The 23,922-nt window shown below is 43.5% G+C and overlaps 3 protein-coding genes and 1 long non-coding RNA gene across 5 annotated transcripts; 3 read left to right on the forward strand and 1 right to left on the reverse strand.

The window, feature by feature from the left end:
• Window positions 1–2,318: 2,318 nt before the first annotated feature.
• Window positions 2,319–10,509, forward strand: LOC112846274 (uncharacterized). The gene is made up of 3 exons (XR_003219173.1): window positions 2,319–2,632; window positions 2,741–2,811; window positions 2,946–10,509. It is a non-coding gene; the product is annotated as an uncharacterized LOC112846274 (long non-coding RNA).
• A 21-nt stretch (window positions 10,510–10,530) lies between these two features.
• On the reverse strand, window positions 10,531–12,114 carry smim20 (small integral membrane protein 20). Its single transcript, XM_003449339.5, has 3 exons — window positions 11,940–12,114; window positions 11,374–11,430; window positions 10,531–10,723 (listed from the first exon to the last, which is right to left on the reverse strand). The coding sequence occupies exons 1-3, from the start codon at window positions 12,046–12,048 to the stop codon at window positions 10,680–10,682; spliced, it is 210 nt and encodes a 69-aa protein (XP_003449387.1). The 5' UTR covers window positions 12,049–12,114; the 3' UTR covers window positions 10,531–10,679.
• A 136-nt stretch (window positions 12,115–12,250) lies between these two features.
• On the forward strand, window positions 12,251–19,221 carry man2b2 (mannosidase, alpha, class 2B, member 2). Of its 2 annotated transcripts, none has more exons than XM_005454413.4 (19): window positions 12,251–12,413; window positions 12,508–12,654; window positions 12,790–12,895; window positions 13,569–13,741; window positions 13,833–13,948; window positions 14,052–14,229; window positions 14,779–14,977; window positions 15,099–15,289; window positions 15,440–15,611; window positions 15,772–15,911; window positions 16,646–16,899; window positions 17,006–17,197; window positions 17,336–17,579; window positions 17,659–17,769; window positions 17,857–18,049; window positions 18,272–18,418; window positions 18,508–18,620; window positions 18,723–18,840; window positions 18,932–19,221. In XM_005454413.4, the coding sequence occupies exons 1-19, from the start codon at window positions 12,279–12,281 to the stop codon at window positions 19,030–19,032; spliced, it is 3,030 nt and encodes a 1,009-aa protein (XP_005454470.1). In that variant the 5' UTR covers window positions 12,251–12,278; the 3' UTR covers window positions 19,033–19,221. The 2 variants fall into 2 exon arrangements, with proteins under 2 accessions (XP_005454470.1, XP_003449388.1); XM_003449340.5 differs by having other exon boundaries at window positions 15,775–15,911; window positions 18,932–19,100.
• Window positions 19,222–19,811: 590 nt separating this feature from the next.
• Window positions 19,812–22,376, forward strand: si:dkey-19b23.7 (uncharacterized). Its single transcript, XM_019354239.2, has 6 exons — window positions 19,812–20,051; window positions 20,371–20,442; window positions 20,521–20,592; window positions 21,664–21,856; window positions 22,113–22,182; window positions 22,298–22,376. Exons 1-5 carry the CDS (start codon window positions 20,037–20,039, stop codon window positions 22,172–22,174), a joined length of 414 nt encoding a protein of 137 aa, XP_019209784.1. The 5' UTR covers window positions 19,812–20,036; the 3' UTR covers window positions 22,175–22,182; window positions 22,298–22,376.
• The last annotated feature ends 1,546 nt before the right edge of the window (window positions 22,377–23,922 follow it).

Here is a 23,922-nt window from a genome sequence, read left to right on the forward strand (position 1 = left end):
CGTTCACATCAAGTCACCGCAATTAAAGACGGGTCCGAGATGAGTCTCATCTTCCTCTTTTCTAGAAAAGCTGTAGCGCTGCCGAACCTGAAAGCTGTTAAATGCCTTTCCGCTGAAGACGCCGATGCCAAAACGCCAGCACACGCCGCAAATTTGCTGGAAACTGATGACATCAGTGGCTCCGGGAGGGGCTACGACGGGACAGCCGAAGAGTATTCGCAGATGCAGCCCACAGATTATGATTATGATGCATAATATCTCACCAATAACACAGAATCATACTGGGATCAATAGATAACACATGACTCTCTAAACCTGACAAAAAACTAGGCTGGTTCTTAAGGCATAGAGTTCCTGGGAAAGACATATTAATGCAAGACATAGTCTCCAGCCTTTGGGCTTTAAGGACAATAGAAGGACTTTCGCAGCACTCAGCTGAAATGTCCTTAGTTTGTGACTTCAGTTTGACTTCTCAAATGAACTTTCAGGTCTAAAGCCCTACAAGCACAGATGTGAAACTTAAAGTCACACTTTATTTTTAGTTGTGAAGTGAAAGATGCAAAAGGAGGTGCTACAGAAGTTTCCGTGTCACCAAATGGCAGAATGTGCAACAATGACATTTAGAAACTTATTTCATGGCGTGCCAGAATGACAACTGGGCACAAATTAGGACACGCACTCAGTGGATTGACGACTTTAAAACAGCTCTAAGGACCTAACTGCATTCAGCGATCTCCTCTGTGGTTTACAGGTTTGACACCTCAGTATCTATCAATAAAGGTGTTGGTTGACAAGCATAGGACTAGTTTCCAGGTGTTCCCAAGTGTAGCTGCATAGGCAGAGACCACTCTCATTAACTAGTGATGCAAACACAATGACTTTGTTCTGACAGCAGGACTGAAATATGACAGAAACCACTCATGTCAGTACAGAGATTCAAGAGTTATTTCTAGTAGGCTTTCAAGAGGTAAAGAGTTAAGTCTGAGGTCCCTCGTGGTTTGATTGTTTTCTAATCATTATTAGACTTTAGTTGTGCTTTTATTTTTATATCTTTTCAAATGTTATTTTTATTATGTTGTCTCTTTATGTGAGTCCCATATTTGTAATTGGGTTCTTGGTGACCTGGATTTACAAACGAGTGTCCCTGTAAAGCACTCTGTTAAAATGCACCATATAAATAAAATGTGACTTGACTTGGAAAATTGAAGTAGTTAAAAATCTAAATCATGGTTGTTCCAAAATTTAAGAGACTGAGTGAATCCTTAGAGATGGAAGATTGTCTTTTTAAGAGGCTTGCAGATTTTTGTGACTAAAGGAAGATAAATGCATTAAACAGATAGAGTAGATCCTCTACCTGGGCAGAAATACAGATCACCGGCCTTTCTAATCATCATCGGGATGATCGACTTGGTTGCGTCAGCGCGTTCCTGCTCTTTGTTTGATATCAGCCACATGTGGGCCTGCTGCTTGGTGCTGTGCTGTAAACCTGTCATTATTCTGGGTCAGCTCCATAAGGATCTCCTTAAGGGCCACCGTATATGCGCACAAGGACGCAAACGCACACTGCAGAAGGATTCCTCCTCTTTCCTCCATCTCCACGGGGGAATGGGCCAAGACCGGAGTGCCTGTGTTCCGTCAAGGCGTCCAAAATTCCATGACTTTCCCAGAATTCCCGTACGAAGCCAAGTCATATATTCTGTTGTCATCCACAAGGCCCTAATGAAAACCCACGGGGAGCACAGCAGCAGGATCTTGTCTGCTCACCCACACGCCATTTACACTAAAATGAAAATACACTCCAAATATGACTCACCGCACGCCCCTGCGGTTATTTAATATCCATTAAAACGATTTAATTCACTTTAATACAGTGACTCGTATGCATAGAAGTTTGACTCCTTGAATTAATTAACATTGTGTGTAAACCACTAATAATAAGACCCAGTTCCCGTAGCTGAATATTAAGAAAAAACAAGAGGGTAATGTGAATATTTTCAGCACTATGAATCACTCGGTCCCTTTGCACGGCATCTCCAACTAAAACAAGACTCAGTGTGTCATATTAGATCATAATATTACACATTTTTAATCGAGCTTTATTGCATTACATGCTGTTAAGCGGGCTCTGTGAAACGGCATACCTTCTGTATTGTTCACAATATAATTTTTAAATGCCGTCTCGGGGTTAAGCTGTTTATTTTGATATAGTCCCTCAGATGGAGAGGGAGTAAAGTGCCGTGCCAGGAAATATGAATGAAAACTGGCCTGCCCAGTTAAAAAAAAACAAAAGTAGTTTCGAAAGAGCTTTCCATGGGTTTTTTAATGTAAGCGATGGCTTTGATAGGCTGCAGACTTATTTTCACAAATGAGTGTGTCAAATATTGAGGTTCCTTATAAATCACCCTCCCTCTTTTCTCTTTTCCGAACCTTTCCGAGAGGCTTGGAAGAACAGCGTGATTGCTTACAGCTCTGGCCCTCTTTCTCAGTAACCTTGCCTAAGTCAACAGTGGCCCCGCTGCTTTACTGCATAAGAAATTCTGAAGATCATATTTGGGCCTCGAAGACGGAAACCTGCTATGTGCCTTGATTGACGGCCGAGCCTCGCACGGGCTCAGACTGCGATGCCGTAATGGTGTGTGTTTAGGATGGGTGACAGTAACATTTCAAGCGGTGTGTGCGTGTGTGCGGTTTTCTGTTAATCAGACAGTTTGACTGATTTAAATGTAATTGTGGTTTTCAGCGTTTTGCTTCCACATCAACAGACGGAACATGGAGGCTACAAAAGAGGAAAAGATGGCCTGCGATGATGAGGTCTGTCCATAACAAAGATTTTCCTCTCCTCTGAAAAAAAAGAGATGTTATAAAAGAAATTTGCTTATTTTTTCCAACCTTAAACTTATAATTAATTGCTTAAACATTTCCTCCACGGATCCATATGTTAACAGGAACCAAAGCGGCGGGCTTTTGGCACTCTTCGAGCCGCATTTGAGAATTTCCTACTTACCTCATTTCAGAGGTGTTGCTTAATCACATTCACTGCCTGTCTGAAGAGCCATGAAGAAAGAAGACCCAAATGAGTTAAACTATGAGGATTACGAAGTTCAACTGGTGTTTCTTTAACCCCCGGAGACCCACAGTAAGTCAGCAATCTTTGCAGGCTTTTGTGTTTTGTCATTTTTACAGTTTTACACATCCAAGAACAAGCAAAACATCAGCTAATTGTATATTACTGGACTTGCATACACTTGCAACAGGGGATATTAGCCAATAAAACAAAACTGTACATTCGCAGTCACTTTATTAAGTACATCTGTTCAACTGCTTGTTTATGCAACTATCTAATCAGCCAATCACATGACAGCAACTCAGGGCAGGCAGGGAGACATGGTCAAGAAAACCTGCTGAAGTTCAAATTGAACATGAGAATGGGGAAGAAGCATAATTTAAGTGAACTTAAACGTAGCATGGTTGTTACTGTAAGTATTTCAGAAACTGCTGATCTGCAGGGATTTTTCCATATGTACATATTTACACAGAATGGTCTGAAAAAGAGAAAATATCCAGTGCGTGGCAGTTAAAATGCTGATCAAAGGAGAATGGAAAGACTAAGAATAGGAAGGCAGCAGTAACTAAATAACCACTCATTGCAATCAAGACATGCAGAAGAGCATCTCTGAACGCACAGCACATTGAACCTTGAAGCAGATGAGCTACAGCAGCAGAGGACCACACTGGGTGCGAGTCCTGTCAGCTCAGAACAGGAAACTAAGGCTACATTTCAAACAGGATCACCAACACTGGACAATGGAATATTGGAAAAAACGTTGCCTGGTCTGATGAGTCTCGATTTCTGCTGCAACATTCAGATGGTAGAGTCAGACTTTGGGATAAACAACATGAAAACTTGGATCCATGCTGCCTTGCATCAACAGTTCAGGCTGCTGGTAGTGCGATGGTGTGGGGGATATTTTCTTGGCACACTTTAGACCTCTTAGTGCCAACTGAGCGTATAAACAACACGGCCTCCCTGAGTATCGCTGCTGACCATGTTACATTAAATTACAGCAGTAAAGCAGCCTTTATTACCACCATATTACCATCTTCATGAGCTTGTTTAATGTAACATGTGGTATAAAAGTAATTCACAGTAATGTCAGATTATGTTTGCAAATTCTTTGTGAGCCCTAAATCTCATAAGCAGTTAAGAAAATAAATGGATGGATGGATCACAGGTTTATGCAGATTCATACTCTGGGGAGCATTAATGTTTACACTAAATTGGACTCGACTAAAGTTTTGTTGGGTAATTTTACAAAAAGTCAGAAAAAAAGAAAGAAAAAAACTTCCTCCTGGGCCTTAGGAAATTACATTTATACAAAAGGAATCACATCCACACTGGCCTGGTATCAAAAGATAACATAGGCAATGAGACGTTTCATATGCTATCACTTGTTTAGAGTCAGCTATCCCCACATGGTGAAACGTACCCTCGAAGCTTTGCTCCAAAATGCTTTTTGAAGTTTTCATTGGTAAATTATTGGATAAGAGATCATCCCAGATATTGAATTAGTGCAGTTTTGCCATTGAAACTGTTATTCATCCAATGATACTGATGCTCAAAGCTGGTCCATCCATCCATGGAGCCAGTTTCTTCCACTTATACAATGGGCCGAGAAGCGGGGTACACCCTGGAGAGGTCACCAGTCTGTTGCAGGACGAACACATAACACATTCACACCTATTGGCAATTTAGAATCACAAATTAACCTAACCCTACTCACTGTACTGTGAGAGGAAGCTGTAGTACCCGTAGAAAACCCACACAAACACAGGGAAAATATGCAAACTCCACTTAGAAATTACACGTGAAGACAGTGGATTCAAACCCAGGACTTTCTTGCTGATTACAGAAAAATAAAAAAAAGTTCTGAAAAAAAAAGGAAGATTTTTTGCTTTGGACTGTGACAGTTAAAGTGGATGTAAAATTGATTTGGTTGCAGTTTGTAGCAGAGCTGAGAAACTGTGAGCTCTGAAAATGTCATGCCTCAACACTCATGTACTTTACGAGGCCTCAAAAACTGCTGGAAACAATAAGACGAATCAAAAGCACCAGATTTCCACCAACCCTTGTGTGCTTTTCAGGCCTGTCACTGGTACAAAGATTAAATTGCGCATGGCTTCATTAAATATGTTAAAGTTAAAAATGGTGTCTTTCTAAGGAGGGGTCAGGTTGGAGGCGCACACTGTTTTTAAACATGGCTAAAACTCGTCATTACATTTAAAAAAGAAGCTCAGGATGACTGAAGTGCCGTTTAAGTTGAAAACATGAATTGTGCTAATGACTACTCTGAATAATGTGAAAATTACCATGCCACAAAATGTAACTGTTACTAATTACTACATGAATGTTTGTAATGAGTTCGACTAATAACAGACTGCAAGTGGCAAAAACCGCAGAACATGTTTTCACACGTGCACTGCTGGGTGGCCAAACGGCCATGCAGTCTGTTTATAACCAGTTCCTGTAAGATTGCATCAGGAAACAAGAAGCACACATGATGCAAAGACAATGCATCTTTGCATCATCTCTATTTTACCATTGGCTCTCCGTGCACAACCCCACCGTCCCCTTTTAACTAAGAACTGACACACCGCAGCAATGAACTGCAATGCCTTCACGACTGGGCAAAGGGGATGCAACCTAAAACAAACCATAATTATCTATTTGTGGTTCTGCTTGGGGCAAAAAAGAACATAATACAAAAGCACACACACGATGTTTGGAGTTCCAGTAAGTTCCACAACCACAGTTTAGTCTCAGGGGGATTCTGGGTTCCTCTTAGCTGAACTTCTTCGCTTTCTTTCTTGAACGATGCATGCACACACATATACACTCCTGCATGCAATAAACATAACACTAGCTCACAGGTCTTGGTGTCCACGGGACAGTTTGCTCTGCCGACCTGCTGTGAGCCGGGCCTGTGTCTTTTCTCCTAGACATTGCTTCAGACTTACTATCTGTTTCCACAGCCGTGCGCCTGCTGACCCGAGAATGCGGACGGCACTCGGGTACATTGTTTTATGAGGCTGAGCGGCGTATGTGAGATGTAAAATGTAGATGCTGCTTATTTTTCTGGATAAAGCTAACTGTGGGCGTATTTTTGCACCAGTGTGTGTTACATTTATTCTTAAGTGATAATCTGACAAGGAGATTCTTGTCGTTTCACATTTGGTGTCATCTTTGGTGAAATTTAGTAACTGCTCAAGTGATTTGGGTGCAGTGTACCCCACCATTACTTACATATGGAAAGTGACACATTTCTGTCCTCGAGGGATTTGGGCAATTAAGGAAAACTTCATGGATTTTAAATCTGTTTGTTTACAGGTCTTATGGAGCCTACACTGCATAAACGATGGACATAGCCCTAAATGTGATGTCACACTTGTTCCTGAACTATCATTTTGATGCCTTGAATTTAACGTTATAATTATAACGACCTTATTGTGGAGGAGGGGTTTGTGTGTGGATGCGTGCCAGCGGCTATGCTGTTGGGGAGCTTCTTGGCCTCAGGTAATTGGTCCTGGGTGATGGACCAGTTTGCCATGGGAGATAGCAGTCACGTAAGAATTAGCAGACTGGGGTGGTGGTTCCCGTCTTCAAGAAGAGGGACCGGAGGGTGTGCTCCAACTATAGGGAGATCAGACTCTTAAGCCTCTCTGGGAAAGTCTATGCCAGGGTGCTGGAAAAGAGAGTCTGTTCGTTAGTCAAACCTCATAGACATGAGTATCTAAGGTTACAGAACACTGAACCAGCTCTTTACCCTCTGAAGGATATTTGAGGGTGCATGGGAGTTTTCCCAACCAGTCTATATGTGTTTTGTAGACTTGGAGAAGGCACTGCCTTGGAGTGTTCTGTAGGAGGTGTTTCAGGAGTATGGGGTGTCTATGACCCATTTGATCCTTATACAACTGTTTCAAGAGCTTGGTCCGCATAGCTGGCAATAGGTCGGACTCATTCCCTGTGGGTGTTGGATGAAAAGATGGAGCACTGTGGCTAACGCTAGCTTGCTAAAACTTAGCAAACAAAGTAATTTTTTTATTTTTTGGACTCAAACAAAAAATAGCTAGCGAGTCAAAACCAATATTTCCACCAGGCTGTAAATACGCTTGTTTCTAATAGAAATTTTGGGCATTTCACATGGACGTCCATAGAGAACCCTTTACTTTCAGAGGCAGCCTCAAGCCATTATTATATCTTGCCTGAAGTTCCAGTTTGGGTGTACAACTGTATGCGTTAGTTTGTTAGCTGCTCATTAAATGCTTTGTGTAATGCAGCTGCAGCTGAAGGCATTTTTTGTAAATTTATCAGACCTCTGTAGCCTGCTAATCATCCCTGCTTGAGTTTTTGAAGCTACATTAGCACCACCAAAAGTCACCAAATTCTCAACACCCTGGTGAAGATCACTCATCTGTTTATTCAATATGGCTGGTTTTTGTTTTTGTTCACAATAAATTGTGAATGCAACAAAAGGAGTGCAATGCTAACTTGGTGTGACTGTAACTGAATGGGTCTTAAATGAAAGAAATAACTTGCCATAAGTTTAGTTACTGTGTTAATACGGAAAACAGTTGATATATTCCAGCCTGAGCTGTATAGCAGCACTTCAACTCAGAATTTGCTCACAATAATTAATAAGAACATAGTTTGCAAAAGTTATCAAAGGGTACTCAAAGGAAATCCATGGTACAGTTTCACAGAAGGTGTAACTAGGCAAATCGGGGAGTGGACACCTTGGTACGACCAAAATTACTGCGACCATGTCCAATGAACTTGAGAGTTGCCAATGAAATAGTTGCTTTGAAGATGCCAACCAGGTCTGCGACCACTCGCAGTCAGCTGCCATCTTCAAAGTGACCCGTGTCAAAATGGTGATACAGATGGAGTCAGTCTGCCTTCAGTGTGAGACTGAATCAAGTTGGCAATTACATGCGATCTGTTTGTGATAATAAAACAATTAACTGAGGAAAATAGGTGAAAACCACAAATCTGTTGTTGTCTACTTACATTCAGATTCCAACCAGAACCTCATAGAACTGAAACAGTCGTTAAGCAGTTCCTCCTCAGATAGTGATGTTGCTCCAAACATGCTTTCATATAAGAATATAATCAGAATATAACCAGTTGCTAACTAATCGAGTCAAGTCCCCTGTTGTAGAGAGACTTGTTGCAGACAAACTCAGGCTGATTGCAATGTGTTGGCAATCTGTATTTATGAATTAAAAAGCAATTACTGGCAAACATTTACCAGTCTGTCTGAGAGTGATAGCAGTCAGTCCAACTTGAACTCCAACTGTTTGGAGACAGGTTGCCTCCCACCAGTTGACCTCTTCCAAAAATGGTCATGCAGAGGTTGAGGCTGTTGCATGCTCAACCTTTGGGCAGTCAGTTGGGTGCTGCAGCTACTTGCAATTTGCTGAATCCGAACAAATTCAAGCAATCACTGTGCAACCATCGATTTTTCCTAGTTGCAAGGAGGTTTGACTGAGTTGTAAGCGTCTTTGTTCACGCGTGTATTGCATAAACTGAGAAACATTTAACAGGAGTGGTCTTCCCAAAATGTCACACTTCCTGAAAGAGAAACAAATACCACAGTTGTGTCGTCATATGTGCCATCGCAAGGCTCTGAGAGCTTTCTGATGTTCTTGCTCCGGTTTTCCACACTCGATATAGTACGGGGTGTTCGCTGCTCGTATTTTACATACTTCTCCACCCTTTCCCGAACACTGCTGCTGCTGCTGCAACCCCTTGACCTGTCTGTCGACCCTTGTTCCCATGACAATTAGTTAGAAACCTTGGCCAATTATCGGCCGCTCTCAAACTCGGGCTTAACAAAGTGCTCAGAGCGGCCGACGGCGTGCCACCACTTTCCTAAACCCCCTCAATAGCCGAGAGAGATTTGTGTGATGGGTTAATAGCGGGATAGTAAAAGCACTGCAGAGGCGACATTGTTGAGTTCATGTTGGTTTATAGTGCGCTGTGACCCTGCTGAACGTTTTATATAGAAGGGTGTCTATCATGGGATAAGGGCAGCATAAAGAGGACTCCACAACAAGCAGCCATAAAAGCCTGGTACAGACTTTGAGGGCCTCTACAGAAAAAAAGGAGACCTCAGGAGCAACTGAAATGAAATCTGATTCATGGAAAGGCAAGACTGAAAGAGCTGAGGGCCATGCTGCACAACCTGTTACACACTGCCAGGCGAGAAACAGAGATCGAGTGTCTTTCTATTCTGCGTGTAGGTGACGCGTCCCCTCAAGAATGTGGTTCTCTTCCTCTCGCCGTTTGCTTCAGTTTCCCCCTCTGCCTGCTTACTTCACTCGCACAGCCGAGGAGCTGTCGCTTGAGGAATCTGGAAAACACCAGCGGGGAATGAGAGGAATTTCTGCTTTTCGTTTTTCCTTAACCACCCCCTCACTCCTTTTGCTCTCTTTACTTTGGACGCCTCTGCACAGCCGGGCTCTTGAGTTTTCTCTTGTTTCTGAATGCAGCCCAACAATAACAACCTCTCATAAACAATGGGGCTTGTTGATTTGGGGGTTGTGAAGGAGAGTGGCCGTTGCTGGCCTGCGCTGTCAGTTTTGCTGGCAGCGGGCCTCGCGAATGGCCCTAAAAGCTCGAAAGTACAGGCTACATCGAGGACTGTGAAAGATTTAAGGGCAACTTTAAATATGCCCCATCTCTGAAGGACCATAAACACATGCTTTAGTTCTTTCTTAATCTATCTTTCTTCCAGAAGGACTTTGATGGACCAAACTCTGAAAGGGGGATGCTGGTCAATGTCAGGAAACCACAAAAGTACAGGGGGGAAAAAATGGTAGTTTTGGAATTCTCTGCTTTTACAGCACCCGTGGACTCGTAAAGGGAGTCTGGATCACATCGAGTAGGATTTGAACAAGACGATCGTGGAGCCGTGCCCCGTCCTTTCAGCCTATGGGCAAAACATAGCCGGTCACATGTCATTTAAACAGCAACAGTTAAACCCTGCCTGCGTGACAGGGAAATGATAATACAGAGTGATGTGTCCTGGAATAACTCTGTCTCTACTGTTTCCATTTTGGAAGATGATACCGCACATTGCTGGACATTGTCCCTCATCTGCTGAACCGATTTAATGACTCTCGCATCAACTAAATCAAAATAAAATGTCAAAAGGGATTCCTGTGAATGAGATGGGTAAACAAACCACTGCATTTTATTATAATTTCCTACAGGCTGCATACCAGAGCAAAGCTTTTTTGGAAATACAATGGTTTTTCCAAAATATCTCAGATGCACAAACAAGACATTACACAGTCCACTGCCTTTAGCGGGAACACACAGGAGTGGTGCGCCCTCATGTGGGCAACAGGAGACCAGCAGGCTTTAGGTTGAATTTAGGGTAAAAACAAAACAGTCATTGTTTTGTATCTGTGCTTCTGTGTAGCTAGCCGTCCTCCATCCAAACACAATATAAAAAAAAGATATCCACGTTTGGGTTCTTAAGTAGTTGATTATAGTTTATTTAACAGGTAACTTATCACTCAACAGTCATTCACTCACGCACACCAAGCACATATCAAAAAGACACTCTGTACTCAGAGTCTGCAGCAGCGTCTCAGTGAAGGGGTCACTGTGGTCATCATTTGCTTGCAGGCTTGAATGGATCAGACCATATCTTCATACCTTCAGACAAAAAAAAAGAGACACAGAGACAGAGAGCTCTCATTAATAATAATCACACACATATATAGACTGTATCAGTCTATCAGTCATGGATTGGCCTCCAGATGCTGGACCTCAACATTGCTGAAGTAGTGTGAGATCGTCTTAACAGAGAACAGAACAAAAGGCAGAAACATCCAAAGAGGGGGTTTAAATGTCCTTCAAGAAGCCTGAAGAACTATTCCTGAAGACTACTTAAAGAAATGACAAGAAAGCTAACTTGAGGCAACTGCTGTTGTGATTTAGTGCTATATAAATAAAATTGAATTGCGTAAGAGTGTTCAGGCTGTGATGAAGAATTTAGTGGTCATACTAAATACTGACTTTCAAACTCATTAGGATTGTACAAACTCTGTTTTTGCCTTTATATACTGTAATTCCATGTATGTTTGCACAATACCTTACTGAAGCCGTTTCCCATTTTTGTTGCAAAATATAAAGAAATGAGGAGTGTTTTAAGACCTTTGCACAGTACTGTACTTGAGAGAAAATATAACAATAGCGATCCCCTTTACTCTTAAGATATATGTTGTAATTCATGAATTTTTATGTACAGTATGCAAGCTGTACAAACAAGCTGATAACAGATCAAATCTACTAAGCACACTTACCCGCCGGCTGCACATCTGCCTGGTTGATCCCTGCCCGGTTCACCTTTTGGACTTCTCCTAGCAAGGACAGAACAACATAGCAATTTAGGTAAACGTATGAAAAAAAACAACAACAACTTGCAGCTAAAGTCACTGATATAAACAATTTCCTTTCCTAAAGCTGATTATTACCAGTTTCTACTGTCTTCATGTCCCATGTATGTCAAGACGACAGCTCTCCATGTACCTGATAATGACTATATTTGTCTTAGCTGACATAACTCCCTTTAAAACAGGGAAGAAATGTAGTAGTAATAAATAAGCTGGATTTATTCAAGTCAAATAATGTTCATGATCACCTTTGACTCCAACAGGCGCTCTAACTGAATGTATGGGTTTGTTAAATGAGTTACCTCAATGGCACTCTTTAAGCTAGCTAAGCTAAACAAGCCTACACGGACTGCTTATCATTTGTGTAGTAAAGTGACATTTAGCTCAGCCGTAACTAAGGAGAATTATAAACGACATTAGGCCAGGCTTTATAAACTAATTGTGTAACTAAATGAAAGCAAAGAAAGCGTACTCACTGTACTCGTCTTTGTGTGTGAGGGGGTAAAAAAATATGGGGTAAAACGCGGCAGCAACGGCCGTCACAAACCCTCCAAACACCAACATTATTCTCGTGTTTTTAGACATTTTCTCTGCTGGGTAGAAAAATATCGCTCTCGCCTCCAAATGTGCGCACTGTTTACACTGACTGCTTCCGGTGAAAAGGTCACCTGAGCCTTTAAAAAAAAAGGCGACACGACAAGTCGGCGGTTTGGTGTGTCTGGGCTTCCGTCGTCAGAGTCACATGCCGCAGCACAACAATAATAAGGAAGTCGGCGAAGTTATCTAAGCCGTCTTCTCTCGTATGGGATTCAAAAATGGGATTTGTAGCGGCTGTCGTGTTTGCTGTTTGCTGCTGGTTCTCGCATGGAGTGGCAGGGCAAGAAGAGCCGATTCAGACATTTGTGATCCCTCACAGTCACATGGATGTTGGCTGGGTGTACACTATCCAGGTAGGTGTCTTTAACCCGGCTTTAAACTTGAGATGCATTTAACGCGCAGGTTGGGCTTTAATCTGGGTAAATGTGTTTATAAATGTGAGTGCAGGAGAGTATGCACGCCTATGCAGCTAATGTGTACAGCAGTGTGACTGAGGAGCTGTCAAAGGTTAAAGAGCGCAGGTTCATCGCTGTGGAGCAGGAGTTTTTCCGTCTCTGGTGGGACACCGTGGCCTCGGACACACAAAAGAAACAGGTGAGGCCATGTATTCACGGCTACCTGACTGTGGAGGGCACACGATAATGCCCCAAAAATGAAACATCCAAGCTGTTTTCTCTCAGATTAACCCTGCTGTGTTTTTTGTGCACATGCCTCTCTCTTTCTCTCCAGGTACGACAGCTTATCAAAGAAGGTCGTCTTGAGTTCATCATCGGAGGTCAAGTGATGCACGATGAGGCTGTAACTGACCTGGACGATGACATCTTGCAGATGATGGGTAACGCCACACACGTCCTGCTCCTTCAGTCCACAGCTGCAGCAATAACTTACAGTGGTTCTAAAAATGTGAACAATTCCTGTTAAAATGTCAGGTTTTTGTTGTTAAAACAAAAATAAGACCACAATAAACCATCACAAAAACCCGAGATTTTAACAGGGGTGTGTACAGTTTAGTTTTATTTATATAGCACCACAGTCACAACAACAGTCACCTCAAGGTGCCTTATATTGTAAGGTAAAGACCCTAGAGCAGGGGTTCCCAATCCCAGTCCACGAGGGCCGGTGTCCCTGCAGGTTTTAGATGCGTTCTTGATCCATCACAGCTGATTTAAATGGATAAATTACCTTCACAACATGTCTTGAAGTTCTCCAGAGGCCTGGTAATGAACTAATCATGTGATTCAGGTGTGTTGACCCAGGATGAGATCTAAAACCTGCAGGGACACCAGCCCTCGTCGACTGGGATTGGGGACCCGTGCTCTAGAGTAATAGTGAGAAAACCCCAATGATCAAGTGACAGCATATAAGTAAGTGCCTGGTGACAGCGGGAAGGAAAAACTCCCCTTTGGCAGGAAGAAACCTCCAGCAGAACCAGGCTCAGGGAGGAACACGCACTGTGCATTTGTTATAGCCACAGTATATAGTAACCAAGAACCTCCCTGCTGTTTCAGAGGGTCATGGCTTCCTGTATGAGACGTTTGGGGTGCGTCCTCAGTTCTCATGGCATGTGGATCCTTTCGGAGCCTCTGCCACCACCCCTGTACTGTTTGCCCTGGCTGGATTCAATGCACATCTCATCTCTCGCATTGATTATGACCTTAAGGATATCATGCAGAAAAACAAGGTAACTCAACATAAAAATAAAAGACGCATGGTCGTCTCAATCTGTGGTCCAAATATTTATAGCTAATCTAGTTTTATGTTTCCTAACACAGAAACTGCAGTTTGTATGGCGAGGCTCTCCCTCGTTGAAATCACAGCAAGAGATCTTCACTCACACCATGGACCAGTTCAGCTATTGCACTCCATCCTACCTGCCGTTCTCCAACTGGTGCTTCATTTTTAGCTTCTCTGCTGCTTTATGTTACATTTGTGGTCGTCATTAATAAGATATATCTTTAATAACCATTCTTGTTCTTCCTCATATGTCTCAGTTCCGGGTTTTATTGGAATGGAGTTGCCTTGTTTCCGGACCCACCTAAAGATGGAGTTTACCCCAACATGAGCCTACCCGTGACCAAGGAGACAGTCCATGCTTACGCCAAGACCATGGTGGAGAACATCAAGCAGAGAGCAGCGTGGTTTAGAACTAATCATGTACTTTGGCCATGGGTAAGTCAAAAGGAACTGTAAAACCATCCATCCACCTTGTATCAAATCCAAGTAACAGCCTCAAGGTATTAAAAATGCAGTTCCCGAAAAGGCCCTAAAAAAGGCGAGCTCCAAAAAGTGAGTAAATCCTCACAAACCCCTGTGTAGAAGTGTCAAACTTCAGGTTAAAAGCATGTTTAAAGCTTGTAAAGCAAAACAAAAGAACTTTTGTTGTTTTTGAACTACTTTTAAAGATGTTATCTGACAAATAATGTTGCTTGGTGTGGGTAACGGCACCAATAAACCATAAAAGAAGCTATCTTTTATTTGACCCTAATCAAGCTAGATATTGTAAGCTGATGACTTACCACTTCGCTCTCTTTTCCAAATAATGATCTGTTACAAAGAAAAAATGGGAAACTTCAAAATGAAGTTTCAAAGTAGGACTCTACTGTGGAAGTGTCCATCTTTTATATACAGTCTATGGTAAACGTATCTAAGGTTTGGGACAAAATGTGGGAGTTATTTTTGTGAAACAGCCCACTCACATGTGCGATCGTCATGTTGTAGGGTTGTGACAAACAGTTCTACAACTCATCAGTACAGTTCAACAACATGGACCCTCTGATGAAGTACATCAACCAGAACAGCAAAGAGTTTGGGGTAACAGTCCAGTACGCCACTCTGAGTGAATACTTCCAGACCATCTACCAATCAAATCTAACCTGGGAGGTGCGTGGGAGTGAAGACTTCCTGCCATATTCAACTGGTAAGAAATCGATATCAAAACAGTGAGGAGTGCTCTTTATATAGAGTACTGTGTATTTGAAAACAGGAAACGCTGTCTCGTACAAACTTCATGTAAATTGGAAATGTGTCGCACTTTTTAGAGCCCTACCAGGCATGGACGGGGTTTTACGCCTCCAGAAACGTCCTGAAAGGCGTGGCGCGACAGGCCAGCTCCAGGCTGTACGCAGCAGAGACCCTCTTCACCCGCTACCGAATCAGCTTCCCAGATGGACCTGTGGCCAAGGACTGGGCCCTGGACAAACTCAGAGCGCTGCGCTGGGCTGTTTCTGAGGTATTCCTGAAACATAGTGAGATAACAAATACTGCAAAACATTGAAGGTGCAGTAAATATATATGGATTAGAAGGCAACGCAATCATCATGCTAAATACTTCTCTGTAATTAAGTTCAAACATTCAGTTGGTAGTGGTTTGGTATTCCAGGTGCAGCATCATGATGGCATCACTGGCACGGAGTCTCCCAAAGTGGCTGACATGTACCTGCAGCATCTCCTGCAGGCCATGATGGGAGCAGAGGAGCTCCTAGCTGCTCTCTTTCTGCTGCCCCACAACCTCCAGAGTCCCAGCATCCTTGGCGAGCGCTACCCTACAAAAGGTTTCAATAATCTGATATTTCTGCAGTGCTTCCACTTTAAAAAAAAAAACAAACTGTTTTTATAATAATTAACTGAGCTAAACAGAGCATGTTAGCCAGTGCATGTCTTTGCATGTAAAAGTAAAAAAGGAAGTAAACTGCTCATCGATTTGCTCTGTAGCAGATATTGAGCAGACTTTGGAGCAGCATGTCATCGTTTATAACCCTTTGGCGTGGAACATCACCACGATCGTCAACGTAACCGTGACGCAGCCGAGCGCAGCCGTGTTTGATGATGATGGACAGCCTGTCCCTGCTCAGGTACTGTTGTTTTGATGCTGGTAACCATTGTGTAATGGTGTTTTGTTTTTTTTAATATGTTGATAGGTGAATGGGAAATATGTGCAGAGATTTACAGAAATGTGCAAACATGCATGAAAATGCAGTATTGGATGGGGGGTATCATCACTTTTATAATAGATGGAGTACCTGCTGGTCCTGATGCATCTCTCAGGTGCTCTAAAAGGTCTTTACTGGGGTTTTTGCATATTTCTTAAGGTTATGATTTTCAGATACTCTTCATCTGCTGAAAGCTTTTAAGACCTTTGTCCTGCATTTATTCAGTTTCCTTAAATTCTTTAAGGATGTACTGAGATATCATGTTGAGATATGCCACGTTTTCTGCTAATATCTCTTTGGGGATCATCTTGTTGGTGCAAAAATACTGTGTTATCTTTGACATTTATCATGGATTCAACTAAATAAATGGGGAAAAAATACTAGATACTATTTTTTTTTTTTTTTTTTTTTAAAGAGGAGTGACTCAACACTTTTGCACAGTACTGTATATTGATAGTAAACAATGCTAAAGCACAGTGTATCAGCAAGTATAGAAGCATCTACATAGCTAAAGTTGGTAGCATTAGCCATCAAGTCTTTTTTAATTATATTAGAACAACTAAGAGTCAAAGAGTCAAGTGATTCATTTTTCCTGAATGAGCAATTTTATCTGCATTTGTATGTATTAATCTCAACTCTTCCCCTGTCTGTTTCAGATCCAGGGGTCAGCACACTCCAATGCAACCTACGACCTTTTCATCGTGGTGGAACTTGGAGGCCTTCAGTACAGGAAATACTTAATTAAGTTCCCCGAGAATTCCAAGGCTTATGAAGCGAAGGCCGTTTCGTTTGAGAGACGCAGCGTGAAGGACCGGGCGAAAGCAGGGAGGCTACTACTTCCTGTTCTCAGCGAATGTTACGAACTCTTGTTCGACCAGGACACCAATCTACTGCACAGCATCACCTATCTGTAAGAGTTTAAGCCTCCATCAGGCCATTCCTCTTGTTCAGCTTTCATACTTTAATGAATGGAAGTGGTTTTCATGCGTGTCTGCAACTCTTTTCATCCACGGCAGTGAGGAGAAAAGGAGAGTAATGATCACACAGGATTTCTGGGAATATGATGCCAATGGAGACGTAAAAGCGGGGCCCATTTCTGATAACTACATCTTCAGCGCTAATGGTTCAGCTGTGCGGGCCTACAAGGCTGTGGAAATGGAGATAATCCCAGGGAAGATTGTCACTGAGATCAGGCAGTACTTCTACAGGTGAGCAACAGTGACAAGTAGTCACATCTATTTTGGTTATATATTTTGTTATGGGAGTAACCTTGCTCTTCTCTTACTGCTAAAGCTACCACTAATTTTTATGATCATGCTCACATTTTGAAATCTTCCATGTTCTAGAGAGGAGAGCGATAAAGACTACGCCTACTCCATTACCACTCGTGTCCCAGAATGCTTTGGGACCAAGCTGCCGTGTCACAGGCTGGAGCAGACCTACTCTCTGGGCCCACTCAGCCTCAACACAGAGGTCGTACTCAGGACCAGCACCTCAGTGAAGAACAACAGGACCCTGTACTCGGACGACAATGGCTATCAGATGATGAAGAGGACATACAGGAAATTCACAAACAACACTTTAGCACGAGTAGGTGTTTTCAGGAATGCCTTTCTTGAGACATTTTAGTGCAACATGTCGAATAATCTATATATGACACGTTTTGCAGAACTACTTCCCTATGGTGCGCACGGCTTACATTGAGGATGACCTCAGCAGGCTGGTGCTCGTCAGCGACAGAGCTCACGGTGTGTCGAGCCAAACTGACGGACAACTGGAGGTATAGAAAACAAAAAGACGTGCAAACAAGCTGGCTGGGCAGCCCCTTCACCCAGAAGGCAACCTAACATCTCGTCTCCTGCTCCAGGTCATGCTCCATCGCCGGCTTTGGAACAACTTGCAGTGGAACCTCGGGTACAACCTGACTCTAAATGACAGCTCTGTTGTGAGGCCCACGCTGTGGATGATGCTGGGCTCTGTGAGCGCAACCTCGAAGCTGTACCAAAGGGAGGCGGTGCAGCTGCAGCACAGACCTGTCGTCATGCCCATAGACCAGCCTCGTAAGTGCTTACCACATACGGTGGTGGGCCTGATGTCATGCTAATCCGCAAATTACCATGACATTCATGCCCATGATGAGTGGATATAAACTTGTGACCACTACTACAACCCTGCGAGTCATCATCCTCATCTGTGGTTTTCATTGTCACCTCAGTAAAATGTCCATACAAGCAGCTTAATTTCAACCTTTCACATCACTTCTCAAACTCTTGTACACGCAGAGAAGCCCTGGCAGGTGAAGGAGCCCAAGCGTGGTTCTCCTTTGCGTTCGGTTGTTCTGCCGCCCAACCTCCACCTGCTCAGCCTCAGCATCCCCGGGTGGAACTACTGCTCCAATCACAGCGTTCACCTCAGCCACATACAGTCAGGTCAGCTGTGAGAAACAGTGGGCTAGTTTTTATTTACTATTTTGCAGATTTCCACTGTTTGAGTTCATTTCCATGTGGCATACATCCAGGTAAAGATTTGCACTCGCAGCCAGACTATGATCGGATCCTGTTGAGAATTATGCATCTCTTCGAAGAGGGAGAGGACCCCGAGCTTTCGAAGCCAGTCACCATAAACTTAAAGGTGCAGATAAAAGGAAAACTTCATACTGATAAATGAAAAAAGTTGGGATTTTCATTTTTTTTTTTGACTTGTTTATTTTGTTTTTTTTACAACGGTGAACAGGAAGCTCTGCAAGGCATGGGCGAAGTGAAGGGCGTGGAGGAGCGTTCTCTGACAGGGACCTGGGATATCGCCAGTCTGCAGAGGTGGAAGTGGAAAACTGCAGATAACTTGGAAAAAGGTGAGAAACACAGATCTGAACTGATTCAGTTTTTATAAAAGACAAAACAAAAATCATCCCTTTACCCATTTTTACTTTCTCTCTCCTTTAGACAACAAACAGCAGCGGAGACAGGACGACGATTTCACTGTGACCATCTCCCCCAAAGAGATCAGGACCTTCTTTGTTCACTTTGTCTCCAGGAACTTTTAGGCTGAGCCTTCCTTTGTCTTCTGTGAAGATCACTCTGCTTTACATTAAACACAGCAGCACATTATAAAGCCTCTTTATCCTTTGCTGCACTGTTCACTAATGCTCTTTTTGCACATGTGTTGATTTGTTGATCAGATGTGAATTTGCTGTGCCTGTTGAATCAGAATAAAATGACTGTTTTTCTTTAAATGTCTGACTTCACTCTTACATAAAGTCACCTGATGGTGCACTTCGGTCAGCTGCTAATTACCAATTCAGCTTCTTCGTCTCCCAGTCCCATTATATACTCTAATTCATTCATTCATTGTAGGCACACACATTAAGTCCTGTAGCCCATGATGTGTAGTGCTGTTGTGCATTTTCCTCTGACTTCTGGCATCAACAAAACATTTCCTCCCAGAGAAAATGTCCAGCTCTGCTCACTGGACATTTTCTGTTTTTCAGACCTCTGAAGATCATCAGTTCTGACCAACAACCGTGGCATGTTTAGAGTCCCTTAAATCCCCTTTAGATTTTCAGTTTGAACTTCAGCAGCTCACCATGACCATAACTGCATGTCTAAATGTATTCTATTGCTGCCATGTGATTGGCTAATTAGATATTATATATTAACAAGCAGTCGAAAGGGTGTACCTAATGAACTGACCAGTGAGTTAAGTTAAAAACGTTTTCTTCATATGCATATTTATTTATTTATTTTTGTGTATTTCAAATGGTCCTCCAAGCATCAGTTCTATAAAGCTATAGCTTACTTGCAGTACGCCGATACGGCCGCTAGGGGCTTCAGTTCCCCCATTTCCCCCCAACTTGATTCTACTGACAGACCACAAAAGGCAACACCCGCTGAAAGCCGAGGCTCTTTGTGCAAATCTGTAAGCGTTCATCCAGAAACGAAGTGGCGTTAAGCGGCAGAATACACGGCTCAATGCTGACATGCAGCAGCTTATAGAAACACAGCATGCCCGCCTGTGAGGGAGACGACGACGTCCGCAGTTTGGCCTAAGATGAGCAGCTCCGGTGTGAGTACCGTTTACCTCATGATGAGCTGTGAGGGGTTTGTGAATCAGTGCGATTTTAGAGCAGCCCGATCCGTTTTTATATCAGCATTTCCCTCTTTGTTCCCAGAATGTGTCCGTGCTTTGACTCATTTCACAAACGGAGGGTTTATTGTCACTGTTATTGATGGGGATGCGGGGTGCTCCTGCGGGATGAGGAGGAGGCGTTGCAAGTGTTGCTATGATACTAGGCGGGAGAGGGTGCTGATGCCCGCTGGAGTGGTGCCGTCATTTTTAGCGTTATGTCCAGATCGCTGTGCTGTCTGTGTGCATGTGTGAACAGAAACGAGAGAGGGAGCAGAAGAGGAAACTGCAGCACTTCCTCGGTGACCTTGCTTTGCTCGGATCCTTGCAGGTTTGGCCACACCAACATGTGCGTGCACGCTCTGCTCATCTCTCCCCAAATCACAAAATCACGTTGCTTCCTTTGCAGGGTTTTAAATACTTCCAGCCATGGCTCAGGGGGAAAGAGGAGTTGCTGCTGACAGTTGTTAATGAGGATCTGGTGAGTTTGTGTAGAGAAACTGGGTGATTATATACACTATACTGCCAAAGGATATTTGCTCATCTGTCTTCACACGCATATGAGCTTGAGTGACATTCCATGTCGAACCACCCTTTGCAGCTATAACACCTTCAACTCTTCTAGTAAGGCTTTCCATAAGGTTCAGGAGTGTTTATGGGAATTTCTGACTGTTCTTCCACATGCACATTTGTTAGGTCAGACACTGATGTTGGAGGAAAAGGCCTGGCTCACAGTCTCTGCTCTGATTAACCCCAACGGTATTCTGTCGGGTTAAGGTCAGGACTCTGTGCAGGCCAGTCAAGTTCTTCCACATCAAACTCTCTCATCCATGTCTTTATGGTCCTTGCACCATGCACTGGTGTGCAGTCATGTTGGGACAGGAAGGGACCATCCCCAAACTGTTCCCACAAAGTTGGAAGCATGAAATTGTCCAAAATATCTTGGTATGCTGAAGCATTAAGAGTTCCTTTCACTGGAGCTAAGAGGCCGAGCACAACTCCTGAAAATCAGCCCCACTCCATAATCCCCTCCACCAAACTTTACATTTGGCACAGTGGAGTCAGACACCATCGAGTATCATCTCCTGGCAATTGCCAAACGCAGACTCTTCCATCAGATTGCCAGATGGAGAAGTGTGATTCGCCACTCCACAGAACACGTCTTAACTCTGCAGAAAGTTGTTGACTATGTGCGGAGGTCATTCGTTGAACCCGTTCTTCCACTTCCACTTTGTTATATTACCACTAAAACTTGACTGTGGAATATTTAGCAGTGTGGAAATATCACAACTGGCCTGGTGACATCCTATCACAGTACCAAGCTGGAATTCACTGATCTGAGAGTGACCCATTCTTTCACAGATGTTTGTAGAAGCAGTCTGCATGTCTAGGTGCTCGATTTTCACAAAATTCAATGGTTTGGATGGTTGAGTGAATACTTTTGGCAGTACAGTCCAAATGAAACATGCACACAGTCTCACTGTCTTATCTAGGGCACATCTATGACTACTACAGAAGCTTTCTCTTCCCTTCATTTTATTTTTGTTTGCAGGGTTGGCGTTCCCCAGGCTTTATGGTGTCCAGAGCCTCCTCCTACTCCTCCACCAGCAGCTGTAACAGCAGTGATGTCTCTCCCAGCAGCAGCTCTCCCAGTCTGGCCAGCCGTAGCAGCTCCCCCTGCCCGGGGAGCCTCCGGGCCCACGAGGCTCCCAGTCACATACCAAGACACAGCCACAGACTGCCAGGTGATTGACTGCAAGTTTGTGTGTGCGGGTGGATAGTAACACGTATGTGCTTGGGTTCAGAGGTCAGCTTGGGTTGTTTGAGGCATTTTAAGAATTGCAGTATTTTTTATTGTGCATCGTGGAAAGTAATCTCCTCCTTACTGGGTAAAAAAATGATACATATAAGAGTATTTAGATGTGGAAGTATGTGTAGAAACTTCCTACTGGCTCTCCAAGTTTGCATGAAACCGATAAATCATCCGAACTCTTTCTGCAGTCACAGGGAGGCCTGCATCGAGGAGCATCTTCTCCCAGCGTCTCCCAGTGAAAGGGAGATAGCAGTACCCGTAAGTACCTGCAAGGAGGCGATGGGCAGAAGCCAGTATAAGCGTTCTTCTCTTGCCTCTGTTATTTAAATTGCTCACTCAGCCTTGCAGCCCACACTTTGTCCCCTTCTAACAGGAGGTGAACTGCACTCTGTTTCTATTGGCCGGCTACGTCAAATACGGACGCCCCTACGCGTGGATACGCTCCAATCACGAGCGCCTAGTCAACATCGGCGGCACAGATTCCATGGTCAAAGACACGCCCATGAAACTCAAGTCCATTGCAGACTGGCAGACGCGAGGTATGGAAACAATGTGTGGAATCCTAACAGGAGAAAGTTATTGTTTCAGTGCACTGATTCAATAATTACACCATTTTCCATGAGCTAAATCAGATGCAGATGTGTCTGTGCTGCAGCTCGAGCCTCGCGGAGATTAGTATTTACGGTGGATTAGGGCCGTGGAAAAAGGCTCCTAGTGCATATATGTTTATGTGCAGTGCATGACATCTCACAATAAAAACATCAAACTTTTCTTTCTTTTGTCCTTTGTCAGCAATTCGTGTGTGGGACGTTGTCAGTGAGCTGGTGTGCCTCTGCACCGTTCCCTCTCCGTCCAACCCGTTCGCCCTGGACATGCGTTACATCAAAAGTCTTCCTCTCGCCGAACGCTTTCTCGTCACGGGAGCTCTCCTTAACTTCCTGGAGATGTACGTGGTTTACGGCAACCGGGACGAGTTGCACTATGATAAAGGTGCGAACCTTTGTCGCGCTTGGTTTACTAATCCAGCAGGTGGTGCTGTTTAGCTATATTTTAAAGGCATGGAACCTGAAGCCTTTCTCCCAACATACTTAGCTTGGATACATAATCATTTAAGAGCATTGCTGAATGTCCGTGATGATGTTTTGTTTTCTTTTTTTCTTCCTTTCAGTGGTGGAAGAGGTGAAGCCTCTCAGGCGTCTTCATGTACACTCCCTGCTCGAGTTACAGCGACTTAGAGAGAGCTCCGGCAGAGCCGCGGTGCAGGGCTCTTCTGCAGAGGAGTGATTCTGATTGTTTGTATACACTGTGAGCTACATCAAGATAAAATCCCCCTAGCTGGCCTTTTATTAATGTAGGGACAAAAATACAGCAGATAGGTCTAAAGGGAGTCTTTGATGCTTATGTTTACACAGACACTGTTACACTGGTGGATGCTCATGCTAAACATCCTTCAGATGATGAGACCACCTTATGGACTAGTAATCCTTGTGAGCCAAAAGCTCAGAAATCAGAGTGCTCTATGTGCTTGGTGCTTCTGTTTGCAAGGGGCAGCCAATCAAGAGAAAGATGGCTTAAAGGGGGAGGGGCTAAAGTATCTTGTTGGTGCAGAGGATGAACTGAGGGGCTGCACGAAGCCTAGTATGAGAGAAATGAGGATCGTTTTGAACTGTAAATCATGCCATGGTAAAAAATAGGAAGGAAGCAGAAGCAGGCTATTGGTGAGCTCTGTATCATTAGGAAAATTAAGTCCAAAATATATGGACTTCTTCACTTTTTCCCCCAAAGTGAGGCATGAAATTCTCACACGCTGCAGTAACCCATGCGGATGGAGATGAATCACCTTTGGTTGCACGTGTCAGACTTTAACAATGTGCAAGAACTAGAGAAATAACCCTGGGAAATGAGTCACATGACTAAAATCCTAAATAGATCCCAGGACCTCGGAAAGTGCTGCCCCGTAACCCCTAAAACCTTCAATCTCTTCCTCTCCACCCACCC

Source organism: Oreochromis niloticus, linkage group LG3 (assembly GCF_001858045.2).
Source record: "Oreochromis niloticus isolate F11D_XX linkage group LG3, O_niloticus_UMD_NMBU, whole genome shotgun sequence".
In the NCBI taxonomy this organism is placed as follows: domain Eukaryota; kingdom Metazoa; phylum Chordata; class Actinopteri; order Cichliformes; family Cichlidae; genus Oreochromis; species Oreochromis niloticus.

Bases quoted from the DNA above. Each gene is read 5' to 3' on its own strand.
- smim20 (XM_003449339.5), bottom strand. From the start codon at position 12,048: ATGTCTAAAAACACGAGAATAATGTTGGTGTTTGGAGGGTTTGTGACG. The intron at 11,431-11,939 runs GTGAGTACGCTT...TGTCCTTGCTAG, and splicing joins CACACACAAAGACGAGTACA to GAGAAGTCCAAAAGGTGAAC. The intron at 10,724-11,373 runs GTAAGTGTGCTT...TTTTGTCTGAAG, and splicing joins GGCAGATGTGCAGCCGGCGG to GTATGAAGATATGGTCTGAT.
- man2b2 (XM_005454413.4), top strand. From the start codon at position 12,279: ATGGGATTTGTAGCGGCTGTCGTGTTTGCTGTTTGCTGCTGGTTCTCG. The intron at 18,621-18,722 runs GTGCAGATAAAA...AACGGTGAACAG, and splicing joins CAGTCACCATAAACTTAAAG to GAAGCTCTGCAAGGCATGGG. The intron at 18,841-18,931 runs GTGAGAAACACA...TCTCTCCTTTAG, and splicing joins TGCAGATAACTTGGAAAAAG to ACAACAAACAGCAGCGGAGA.
- si:dkey-19b23.7 (XM_019354239.2), top strand. The intron at 20,443-20,520 runs GTTTGGCCACAC...CTTCCTTTGCAG, and splicing joins CTTTGCTCGGATCCTTGCAG to GGTTTTAAATACTTCCAGCC. The intron at 21,857-22,112 runs GTGATTGACTGC...CTCTTTCTGCAG, and splicing joins ACACAGCCACAGACTGCCAG to TCACAGGGAGGCCTGCATCG.